At 37.9% G+C, this 12846-nt stretch overlaps 1 protein-coding gene and 1 pseudogene across 10 annotated transcripts in view; both read right to left on the bottom strand.

Annotated features, from left to right (window-relative positions):
• Window positions 1–66: 66 nt before the first annotated feature.
• LOC125263091 lies at window positions 67–6149 on the bottom strand (annotated as a pseudogene).
• The window catches only part of LOC125263100 (zinc finger protein OZF-like), a 252439-nt gene continuing 240110 nt past the window's right edge, over window positions 518–12846 (bottom strand). For 8 of the 10 annotated variants that reach the window (XM_048181977.1, XM_048181980.1, XM_048181973.1 and 5 more), the window contains one exon: window positions 11399–12033. In XM_048181977.1, the coding sequence (XP_048037934.1) occupies window positions 11969–12033 (65 nt within the window). In that variant the 3' untranslated portion in view covers window positions 11399–11968. Of the gene's footprint in view, window positions 648–6081; window positions 6155–10290; window positions 10338–11398; window positions 12034–12846 lie in introns of those variants that run through there. The other 2 variants (XM_048181982.1, XM_048181981.1) reach the window with 2 other exon arrangements.

Genomic DNA, 12846 nt, shown 5'->3' with positions numbered 1-12846 from the left:
ATCGTTGTGAGGCAAAATCAACTGTCAATGATCAAATACTGTTTACAAAACATAAATAAGACAAAATTAAGGGAATTTTATGAATGTATTTATTCTTGACACAAGAAGAATCAGTAGACAATTTAAGTTTAATACTTTTTGAAGTAAAAACAAAAAAGTAAAAGTAGAAACTAATGAGGCAGATCTCTCTCTTTGACTAAAAAGATAGCAAAGCATCTCAAGAGAATAAAAGTGAAGAACAGGTCCAAAGCGTAAGTGGAAGTGGAAGAATAACTAGTTTTAAAAACAATGAAGAACAAGTTAAATGTAAATCAGCTTCTTCTTCAGCTTCCTGAACAAGAACAGTCTGAACCTGTAAAAACCTTCTACTTTCCTTCTTATAAGTGTAAACAAACTACAAGCGATACACATGCATAAGAAAACTGTACATAAAATGAAACTCCTAATGTTAGAAAAATGTATATCATTAAGCAAAGTGATATACAAAAATTAAACTTTTAGATATTGTCCATCTTTGAATAGATCTGAATCTCACACTTGAAAATTCTGGTCTTGAAGATGAACTTTATTCACTGTGACAAATTAGATGAACTTTCTTTGTCGTGTCACTCGTTGTGGCTGGATAGGACTTGGGTTGGACTCCAGTTCTGGAATTGAATACTTAACGTCAGAAATCTGATACTTGTTATAAAAATTGATTCTTCTTATTGATTCCTTTGAGTGCATTTTAATATGACTTTTAACCATTCAAGGACACTTGCACGCTGTTGTGCGTATCAATAAAGAAGTATAGAAATATCGATACTGAAGTGAGTATCAAAAGTATCAATATTAAAAATATTTTTATTTATATATATTTTTTATATTAATTATATTTGAGTGTCTGCTAAAGTCACATGAACCACTGAAATTTCAAAACTTTTCGAAAGACTTATGACATAATGAAGTCTTGTTTGCTGAAATCACGTGTTAATATTAGAAAAGGGAAGACCTGAAAACAGACACAGAGGCTGCTATGATTCCGCTTCACATGTAAGTAACACTGGGTTTGAGTGTCATTGATTGTCTGGAGCTGCTGGCAAATAACTTCGAACACTTCTTTTTATTACTCTTGTGTACTGTATGTTCGCTTTTTGAGCTTCCTTATCGTTCGTTTATCATCCTCACTTTATTTGTAATGACTCATTTTGTTGGGCTTCTGCTACGATAAATAGGCATCCACTCTTGCATTGCGTGTGTGACGGAGGCCAGCTAGTGAGAGTTGTGCAGGATGACGACTGCTAGAGAGTACGGTGTTACTGTTTAACATCCTTGTTAGTTGATCGGGTTCGAGGCCGACTTGGAGCAGGGTGATTAGGATTGGAGGGTGGGTTTTGGCGGCGGAGCAAAGAAGAGAGGGGTGGGTTTGTTTGGGTTGATTTCAAATATCAACAATGTTCAGCAACAACTTTGAGAAATAACATACCCTACCTTCAATTGTGTGTTTGATCATTTTTTATTGGTTCATTTTAAATTACTGTGTAAGACTGATGCTGGACTGTCTAGACCAGGGCTGGGCAAACTCGGTCCTGGAGGGCCACTGTCCTGCAGAGTTTAGCTGTAACCCTGATAAAACTCACCTGTGTGTAATCCTGAAGACCTTGATTAGCTGGTTCAGGTGTGTTTGATTAGGGTTGGAGCAAAACTCTGCAGGGACAGCGGCCCTCCAGGACCGAGTTTGCCCAGCCCTGGTCTAGACCAAGAGAGGGCTACTCTTTGAGAAAACAAAAGAAATTAACTTTTGAACTCTCTTGCAAAATTAGCATCCCTATCCGAGATGCAATCACACTGAGTCAATCTCACATTTAGGATTGCCTTAATCTACATTTCCTTTCCTCCATCACTCTTCCACCATCTCTTCTCTCTACATGCAGAGATGACCTAAAATTCACCCAAAATCTATATAGTTTAATGCGAAGTTATCATACAACATTATACATGTTTGGTATCATTTGAAATGTCTCAGAGCGACTGGTACAAAGGTCTCATTCACACAGAAGTAAACCAGAAGATAATAAAGGTTTTAAGATTTTAGCGATATTTTGCTCTCTGTAATGGGTGTGTCCACCTTCACATGGTCTTTCATGCAAATGGCCTTCTGTCCCCAAAAGATGTAAACTACTCAGTCTAGGCATGATATATTTACCTGACTATTAAATTGTTATATTTGACTTTATTCTGACTTACTCTGAAATTGTTGACTCTAGTAGATTATGTTAAGTCCATAATCCCGCAAATCTCCGCTCAGGTTAGTAACGGACTAAAATACATATTAGGTAGAGCAGTGGAGCGCACCAACTGATATTTTAGAGCTCCAACTAACACATTGAGATTAATCATGTAAACTTAGACTGTGTAGGCTAATAATGTGTTTTCCGTTCAGAACAACATAGGGTTGTCGGACCAATCTGAATAGGGTGAGCTTCAACCTATGATTATTGTAATATTATTCTAACAAAGTGTGGGAAACCATGACATGATTATATAAAGTTACCATTAGGTTGGTCAGCTTGGTTCTATGGTAATGGTCATGACCTCTGGTTAGATATAGTATTGCTTTAATTCAGTGTATTCAGATCTATGGGGACTCAATAACATACTTTTAGAAATAAGCGAGCATGGTGCGGCATCTCAAAGTATTAGTCATCACCTCTGTCTAATGACCAAGACTGATGAGTTTGTGTTTATGAGATTGTATACCTGGCCGGTGCCAGACCTAAAAGTGCTGGATCTGAAGATGAACTACTTACTGTGATTGTGTTTTTGTATGACTGAGTAGAGAAGATAATTGAGTGAAACTCTTCCCACATGCAGTGCAGTGATACGGTTTCTCTCCAGTGTGGATCCTCTCGTGAATTTTCAGGGTTCCTGGTTGACTGAATCTCTTGTCACAGTGTGAACACTTGTAAGGTTTCTCTCCAGTGTGGATCCTCTGGTGCTGTCTCAAATGTTCAGCTCTAATAAAAGTCTTCTCACACTCAAAGCACATATAATTTCGTACACCAGTATGTCTATTCTGATGTTCTTTTAATCTTTGCCGATGTGAAAAACTCTTTCCACACAGAGAACATGAATGTGGTTTCTCCTGTGAATGAACTTTCAGGTGATTCTTCAGGACTGATGACCTCAAAAATGTTTTGCCACATTGATCACATTCATGCAGTTTCTCTCCAGTGTGGACATTCATGTGTTCCTTAAGGGTTCCTTGCTGTGCAAAACTCTTTCCACACTGATCACATGAGAATGGTTTTTCTCCAGTGTGGATGTTCATGTGTTTCTTAAGAGTTCCTTGTAGTGTGAAACTCGTTCCACACTGATCACATGTGAACGGTTTCTCTCCAGTGTGGATCCTCTTGTGAGTTTTCAGATGATCTGACCGACTGAATCTCTTGTCACAGTGTGAACACTTGTAAGGTTTCTCTCCAGTGTGGATCCTCTCATGAATTTTCAGGGTTCCTGGGTGACTGTACCTTTTGTCACAGTGTGAACACTTGTAAGGTTTCTCTCCAGTGTGGATCCTCTCGTGAATTTTCAGGGTTCCTGGGTGACTGTACCTTTTGTCACAGTGTGAACACTTGTAAGGTTTCTCTCCAGTGTGGATCCTCTCGTGAATTTTCATGGTTCCTTGGTGACTGTACCTTTTGTCACAGTGAGAACACTTGTAAGGTTTCTCTCCAGTGTGGATCCTCTCGTGAATTTTCAGGGTTCCTTGGTGACTGAATCTCTTGTCACAGTTTGAACACTTGTAAGGTTTCTCTCCAGTGTGGATCCTCTGGTGCTGTCTCAAATGTTCAGCTCTAATAAAAGTTTTCTCACACTCAAAGCACATATAATTTTGTACACCAGTATGTCTATTCTGATGTTCTTTTAATCTTTGCCAGATGTGAAAAACTCTTTCCACACAGAGAACATGAATGTGGTTTCTCCTGTGAATGAACTTTCAGGTGATTCTTCAGGACTGATGACCTCAAAAATGTTTTGCCACATTGATCACATTCATGCAGTTTCTCTCCAGTGTGGACATTCATGTGTTCCTTAAGGGTTCCTTGTTGTGCAAAACTCTTCCCACACTGATCACATGAGAATGGTTTTTCTCCAGTGTGGATGTTCATGTGTTTCTTAAGGGTTCCTTGTAGGGTGAAACTCGTTCCACACTGATCACATGTGAACGGTTTCTCTCCAGTGTGGATCCTCTCATGAGTTTTCAGATGATCTGACCTACTGAATCTCTTGTCACAGTGTGAACACTTGTAAGGTTTCTCTCCAGTGTGGATCCTCTCGTGAATTTTCAGGGTTCCTGGCTGACTGTACCTTTTGTCACAGTGAGAACACTTGTAAGGTTTCTCTCCAGTATGGACATTCATGTGTTCCTTAAGGGTTCCTTGCTGTGCAAAACTCTTCCCACACTGATCACATGAGAATGGTTTTTCTCCAGTGTGGATGTTCATGTGTTTCTTAAGGGTTCCTTGTAGTGTGAAACTCGTTCCACACTGATCACATGTGAACGGTTTCTCTCCAGTGTGGATCCTCTCATGAGTTTTCAGATGATCTGACCTACTGAATCTCTTGTCACAGTGTGAACACTTGTAAGGTTTCTCTCCAGTGTGGATCCTCTCGTGAATTTTCAGGGTTCCTGGCTGACTGTACCTTTTGTCACAGTGTGAACACTTGTAAGGTTTCTCTCCAGTGTGGATCCTCTCGTGAATTTTCAGGGTTCCTTGGTGACTGTACCTTTTGTCACAGTGAGAACACTTGTAAGGTTTCTCTCCAGTGTGGACATTCATGTGTTCCTTAAGGGTTCCTTGCTGTGCAAAACTCTTTCCACACTGATTACATGAGAATGGTTTTTCTCCAGTGTGGATGTTCATGTGTTTCTTAAGGGTTCCTTGTAGTGTGAAACTCGTTCCACACTGATCACATGTGAACGGTTTCTCTCCAGTGTGGATCCTCTCATGAGTTTTCAGATGATCTGACCGACTGAATCTCTTGTCACAGTGAGAACACTTGTAAGGTTTCTCTCCAGTGTGGATCCTCTCGTGAATTTTCAGGGTTCCTTGGTGACTGTACCTTTTGTCACAGTGAGAACACTTGTAAGGTTTCTCTCCAGTGTGGACATTCATGTGTTCCTTAAGGGTTCCTTGCTGTGTAAAACTCTTTCCACACTGATTACATGAGAATGGTTTTTCTCCAGTGTGGATGTTCATGTGTTTCTTAAGGGTTCCTTGTAGTGTGAAACTCGTTCCACACTGATCACATGTGAACGGTTTCTCTCCAGTGTGGATCCTCTCATGAGTTTTCAGATGATCTGACCGACTGAATCTCTTGTCACAGTGAGAACACTTGTAAGGTTTCTCTCCAGTGTGGATCCTCTCGTGAATTTTCAGGGTTCCTTGGTGACTGTACCTTTTGTCACAGTGTGAACACTTGTAAGGTTTCTCTCCAGTGTGGATCCTCTCGTGAATTTTCAGGGTTCCTGGCTGACTGTACCTTTTGTCACAGTGTGAACACTTGTAAGGTTTCTCTCCAGTGTGGATCCTCTCGTGAATTTTCAGGGTTCCTGGCTGACTGTACCTTTTGTCACAGTGTGAACACTTGTAAGGTTTCTCTCCAGTGTGGATCCTCTCGTGAATTTTCAGGGTTCCTGGTTGACTGAATCTCTTGTCACAGTGTGAACACTTGTAAGGTTTCTCTCCAGTGTGGATCCTCTGGTGCTGTCTCAAATGTTCAGCTCTAATAAAAGTCTTCTCACACTCAAAGCACATATAATTTCTTACACCAGTATGTATTTTCTGATGAACTTTTAAAGTCTGCAGCAGTGAAAAACTCTTTCCACACAGAGAACATGAATGTGGTTTCTCCTGTGAATGAACTTTCAGGTGATTCTTCAGGACTGATGACTTCAAAAATGTTTTGCCACATTGATCACATTCATGCAGTTTCTCTCCAGTGTGGATCCTCATGTGAATCCTGAGATAATTTTTGTGTGTGAAACTCTTTCCACACTGACGGCAGGTGACACATGTCTTGTCTCTTCTTTTCAGTAAAGAAATACTTTCAGTCTGTGAGCAAGTTTTTCTTCTAGTTTTTACATGATGATGTTTCTCCTCCATCAGGCCTGAAAAGATAGTTAAAAGGTCCCATCTTTGTGTAGCAAGAACTTTTAAACATATTAGATAAACTGCACAATTATTGAACATAATATTAACATTTAAAAACTATACGATAGTGACACAGTTCTGACAGTCTCGCAGATGGATAATATTTTAATATAAACTTTGTACTTACTAATTTTAAATGAATAATTAATTAGCCATTGGACATTTTTCACACAACCTAGTTATGACACAATTTCTTCTTTTTAAAAAATACACTGATTTTTAAAATCATGACACACAGGAAGTGACATCATTTGAAATCTTTCTAGAGTATGTTTTGGATATTGATATTGCTATTTACCATTAAAAATACAGTTCCAGAGTTTCTTTTAAACTAATTCACACATTTATGTATTTATGTTCAACTATCCATCCACACTCTAGAAAATGCTGGGTTATTTTTTCAACCCAAACACTGGGTTGTGACTCTTGGGTAAGGATGTGGGGGCCCGTTTCAGAAAGGAGGTTAAGTGAGAACTCTGAGTATGTTAACCCTGAAATAAGGGAAACTCTGGGTTTTCTGTTTCAGAATGAGAGGTAAGTCAAACCCGAGAAAGCAGGTTAAGTCAAGCCTGTTTCTAAAAGGGAGGTAACTTATACTCAGAGTCAGTTACCATGGTAACTTACTCTGTGAACCTAACCTGGTCGGGAGCAGGTTTTCTTCGGTGAACCCAGAGTTTCCTTCGGTCTCCTCCCCCTTTTTAAAGTGCACGTGATGTTTAAATAGTTCATTCATTCACTCATGCTGCAAAAATGCTTTTTGTCCTATTTCAGGTACAAATATCTAAAAATTCTTAAATCAAGATGGATTTTCTATATAAGAAAATTATGTAAGATATTTAGTCTCATCTCCTGGGGGATCTAAATTAAGTGCATTTTACTTATCATGCCAGTGTGGTAATAAAAATAATCTTAATGCAAACGGAAAACAAGATTATTCGGAGTGTCTATTACTAAGTGCAAATTTACAGTAGCTCCGCCCACCAATGTCACACCATGTTAAAATTGACATACGCTCTTGTGGCTGCAGTGGTGTAGGCAGTAATGTGTTGGGTGCGGAGAATTAACTTGTGCTGCGATTGACCGGGTTCGAATCCGCCTTCTGTCAAGCTCGCTGTTCTCCCTTTTCCCATCACATATCACATCAGAAAGGCATTTATTTTCAATTAAATGAAGAAAATGTTCTAAAAGTGGAAGTAAATTGCCTAACGAGTGTTTAATAATGATATAACCATTTATACTCTTATTATTGCATCCTGTTAAATCATTTTTTTCTTCTTCTTTATTTGCATGTGGGATACCATGAAAATGAATATTAGTTCAATAACTTACCATTCTACCAGTTTTCACCATAAAAAAATATAACTTGCATTGACTGAAGTATGCAGATGTCTTTTTGTCACGTGCTGTTGCCATGGTGAATCGTAATATCGGAGCTCCATTAATTATGGCTTTTCATAGTCGTGGTGCACGCGCTTAACTCAGAGTCGAGTGAACTAACTCAATTCAGCTGTTCTGAAACTGAAAACTCAGAGTTTCCCATTTCAGGGTAAGTCAACTCAGAGTTCAAGTTTTAACTCAGAGTTGGTTGAACCTCCTTATTGAAACGGGCCCCTGGTTTGATTTTACCTATTTTGGGTTGAAAATTGTTTTTAATCTGTGACCCAGTGGTGCTGGGTTGGGAATGCGGACGAGGAAGAGAACATGCACATCATGTTAACAACGCTTACAACACCAGTGCGAGAAGCTGGCATTTTCTCAGCGTCTTCAGATGGAAGCGAGTGAAAGATGGTTTATGGTAGGGCACACAAAAATCATAATTGTCGATTATTCCCTTGAAATTGTAATTGCGATTATTAATTTACGATTATCACGATTTACATTGAATGATGTATTGAATAGCTTTATACCATTGTTTGAAGCAACTGCATGCCATATTTTTAAATTGTTTTTCTATAGCATTAAACCTCAAATGTCAACTATTTATTGGTTTGGTTTTTATTTTTTTTGAAATTATCTTTTTATTTGGAAAGGCAAATTCCCATCACATACATTAGTTACAACTTTAGTTATTCAAGTACATAGATGGAGATGGATACAGATATTTTAGATAAGATTGTCCATATTGCCTTTCTGAAATTTTCTTTTACGGACCACTACTTATTTCAGTTGGGAACCATAACAAAGCAGAACAGGACCGGGATGCGCACCCCTGGTTTCTTCTTTTAAAAAAAAGTCAACATATGCATGGTATAATAATAGGGGCTTTTGCCGCCAGTGTGGTTCCCTAAGAACTAATGTTCTCCTAGGGCCTGAAGTGACGTAAACTGCACTTGTTGTTGTTACTTTTATTTTGACGGCGCTGAAAAAAATTCAGACAGATCCTGAGCACACAGTGCTCACATTCTCCATCTTCATTAGTTTACGATCTATTTAACAGTCCTGTCTAACATGTTATTAGATAGAACTGTTATACAAAGAAAGTAGACAGTATATGAAAAAATATTAGCTTTTGACGCGTGTGGTTGATGCCCAATATCGCTGGCTTTGTAGATATACATAATCATGTTTTGCTTGGTCTGCTCAAAGTCGCGCTGGATTTTCTGCTCATTTGCATGATGTCTTAACGACCTTTTTTATTGAATTGAAGAGACACTTGTAATATAGTGGTTTTCTTATGTCATGTTTACAAAAAGTTTTTTGAGGTCTTTTAATAGAGGGTGTGGCAAGTAGGACGAGACCGAGAGCCGCGAGAACAGCGAGAGGCCGGTGGCGTGATTGATAATGAGTGTCACCTGCGTGCCACACCGGTCTCGTATCTCACGGAGGAGCTTGGATATGAGGCGCCGGACTGGACAAAAGTTTAAAGTTTACTGACACACTAGTTTTTCTCAGTGGACTGTGCAATTTACACTTTTCTCTTTAACATTGTTTTTTCCCTTAAAACTGTTATCATAATGATTAAAATATACAGCAGTATACCTTCAAAAATAAAGATTGTCATTATTTAACTTACTCTGATGCCATTCAAGTCCATACATGACTTTCTTTATCAAAACACAAATTCATTTTTTTTTTAATCTGGAGGAACTTCAAGCTCTGTAGGATGCATACAATTCAAGAAAATGGGTTCCACCATGTAAGAAACAAATTAATAAGTAAAACATTATCACCTTTAGTGCTTCTGATCAGGGCTCTGATATCGTCTGAAATGTCTGAACTCTCATGTGAGTCATGTTCATCACTTTCTACTTCTCACATGAACATGCCAACATATTTGTTACACAACTGCATAATGAATTGAGTGCAGACAAGTAGAGCTTTTTTTTGTTTAAGCTTCATTTATTTGTGTTTGTTTTTTATACACCTATTGTTGTGCTATAAGACATTAATTGCTCAGGTTGTGCATGCATTACTTTTGGATTTTCCAAATGATTTAAGTCTTTCATTTTCATGGTATGCATCTACAGACCACAAATTTCTTTCTGAAAATGTCTGTGTTCTGCTGAAGAAAGGCAGTTGTGCACAACTGGGATAGCATCAGGGTAAATGTATAATGCGAATTTAATTGAACAATTGAACACAAAGGATTTGTGTTAGTTAAACCAAGTGCTATTTTACTTTTTCTTAAAGTCCCTGTGAACCGGAAGTTGCAAACGACTTTTCTCCAGTGTTGTGACGTATTTCCAAGTGAAACGGAATATTGAATAGAGGGCAGGGTTTTACTTTAGCGCTCCTCTTCTCCATCTCTCACTCATAACAGATTAACGGTTGGAGGAGAGTGGTTTAAGCGTTTTTAACCCAAGCCGTCAAATTGACATCATCAGAGAAGGAACGCCATTCCAGACCGGAAGTAACTTTTCAGATTTTGATTAAAGATTATGACAACAAACTATTTTTTCTGTTTATTAAATTGCAAGGATTAATTCTTCAACACAAGACTAACATATGCTAATAAAGTAAATAGGATCAATTTTGATTTCATGATGACTTTAAAGGAGAATAAAGCTTGAGGTCATTTTCATTAGAAAGTGAACTAATACTTTAACAACTTATTTGTTTATTGTTTTATGAAATAAATACCATTGATACTTACCTATTTCTTGTAGATGTCACAAAAGTTGATTGTTGATCTCCTGGAGTCTGTTGAAAGCAATAAAATGATCTTAATGTGAAAATTTACAGATCTTAAGACATTAACATAATGAATGAGGTGAAAACAGGATCTGAAATGAAATAAAGAGGCTTTTCAGCTGCTCTGATAATAGTGATGATCCATAGACTATCAATACTCATTAAACAAGACATTCAGGATCAGCAGCAGATCTTCTCACTTTATTGGGTATTTGCTATTGAAACAGATTGAGTCAGAATATGCTGAAAGCCTAAGTATTAGGCTGCTAATATTTCTCAAAAAGTGATAAGACACTATGACAACAATCTTTATGTAGATATACGGACAAAAACATTGTTTGATAAAGTTCGATTTTCTTATAACTACATTCAAAACTAAGTAATGCGTTAGCATCTTACCGTTTTGTATGTGTGAAGACGAGAACCTGACAAACCAAAACCCTTATTCTTTAAGGTTCTTTAGATAACAGACACACAAATAGCGCCGAATCCGGTGAAAATCATTCAGAAATGACACCGTAAAATGATATTTAAACGGTGTAAAGAGGTAATCATTGCGCGAAATAGCGTGAACTGCTCACCTCAGAATTTGGAGAGCGCGTGATGACGTCATAGCCGCGAGGCATATTCAACTGTACACGATCAAAAATGCGCCAAATTCTGTTTAAAACGGCAAAACATCTATAAAACAACATATCAAACAAAACTTTTTTTATATATGTTTCATAGCTTTTAGATAACTAAAATTGTGAAATCATCAGTAGAAAATAAAAAAGGAAAATAAATGTTATTGGTGGAGCAAATACAAGTTTGATTTATCAGGTACATGAATGAGACAGATCTCTCTTTACTTACAAGACAGCAAAGCATCTCAAGAGCAGTGAAGATGGCAGTCGCGAACGTATCGTTCTTTTTAACCGGTTCTTTTCAGTGAACCGGTAGAACCAGTTAACCAAATAGCGTGAACGGCTCACCTCAAAGACTCGAAGGGAACGCGCAAACGATGACGTCACAGTCGTGAGTCAAAATCAAATGTGAGTTATCAAAAACACGCCAAATACTGTTTACAACGGCAAAACATCAATAAAACAAAAATAAGTGTATTTCATGGCTATTAGATGTAACAAATCATTTATTTTTTCTTGATGCAAGAAGAATCAGTAGACAATAACTTAAAAAGTAAGTAAAAGTAGAAATGAATGAGTCTCTCTCTTTATTGACTAACAAGACAGCAAAGCATCTCAAGAGAATAAAAGTGAAGAACCGCTCCAAAGCTACATGACAGCATATCTTACATCTGTCTTTTCTAACTAAACTTTAAGTGGAAGAATAGCTAGTTTTAAAAACAATGAATAATTTAAAATTAAATCAGCTTCTTCTTCAGCTTACTGATAAAGAACAGTCTCAACCTGTAAAAACCTTCTACTTTCCTTCTTAAAAGTGTAAACTACAGGCGATACATATGATAAGATAATTGAACACAAACCTAATTATGCTTAATAATTGTTTTTAATATGTACACCATTAAACAAAGTGATATACAAAAATGAATCTTTTAGACAATGTCCATCTTTGAGTAGATCTGAATCTCACAGTTGAAACTTCTGTTCTTGAAGATCACCTTGATTCACTGTGACAAATTAGATGAATTTTCTTTGTCCTGTCACTCGTTGTGGCTGGTTAGGACTTGGGTTGGACTCCAGTTCTGGAATTGAATACTTAAGGTCAGGAATCTGATACTTGTTATAAAACATTATCAGCATTAGGGGGCGTATGATGGTCGAAGAGACAGAACGAGCAAGAGGGAGATTTGAAGAAAGACTAGAAAAAGAGATGGCTAAGAGACAAAAAGAGAAAAGCTCATAAGAATATCACTGGAAAATGAAGCGATATGATCAGGAAAGAGCTTTACGACCCACACTAATATTAGAAAAGCTTTTCAGCACTGGAGAGAGCTAAGTGGGAAGGCCTGAAAACAGATGTGGAGGCTGCTTTAATTTCCGCTCTATACGTGAGCTACACTGGGTTTGAGTGTCATTGTGTCACTGTGCTGTTGGCGGTTAATAAACTATTGTTTGTATTTACTCTAGTGTACTGGACGTTAATTTTTTGTGCTTCCTTATCGTTCGTTCATCATCTTCACTTTATTCTTAATGACTCTTCTTGCGCTAGGCATCCACTCTTGCATTGTGTGTGACGGAGGCCAGCTAGTGAGAGTTGTGCAGGATGATGCCTGCTAGAGAGTACGGTTCGAGACCAACTCGGAGCAGGTTGATTAGGATTGGAGGGTGAGTTTTGGAGGCGGAGCAAAGAAGAGAGGGGTGCGTTTGTTTGTTCAGTAACGACTTTGAGAAATAACGTACCCTACCTTTAATTATGCGTTTGCTAATTTTATATTTTTGCTAATTTTACTTTTTAAATTACTTGGCTTTAAAGGTGCTCTAAGCGATCCTGGGTGGAGTAACTTCCTGTTGACGTTCGAAGTGTTGTCAAACAAAACAGAGACTAGCTAGACCCT

The sequence above is a fragment of the Megalobrama amblycephala genome, linkage group LG2 (genome assembly GCF_018812025.1).
Source record: "Megalobrama amblycephala isolate DHTTF-2021 linkage group LG2, ASM1881202v1, whole genome shotgun sequence".
Taxonomy (NCBI): domain Eukaryota; kingdom Metazoa; phylum Chordata; class Actinopteri; order Cypriniformes; family Xenocyprididae; genus Megalobrama; species Megalobrama amblycephala.
Note: the sequence above shows the minus strand (reverse complement) of the source record. Positions and strands in the feature narration are given on the sequence as shown.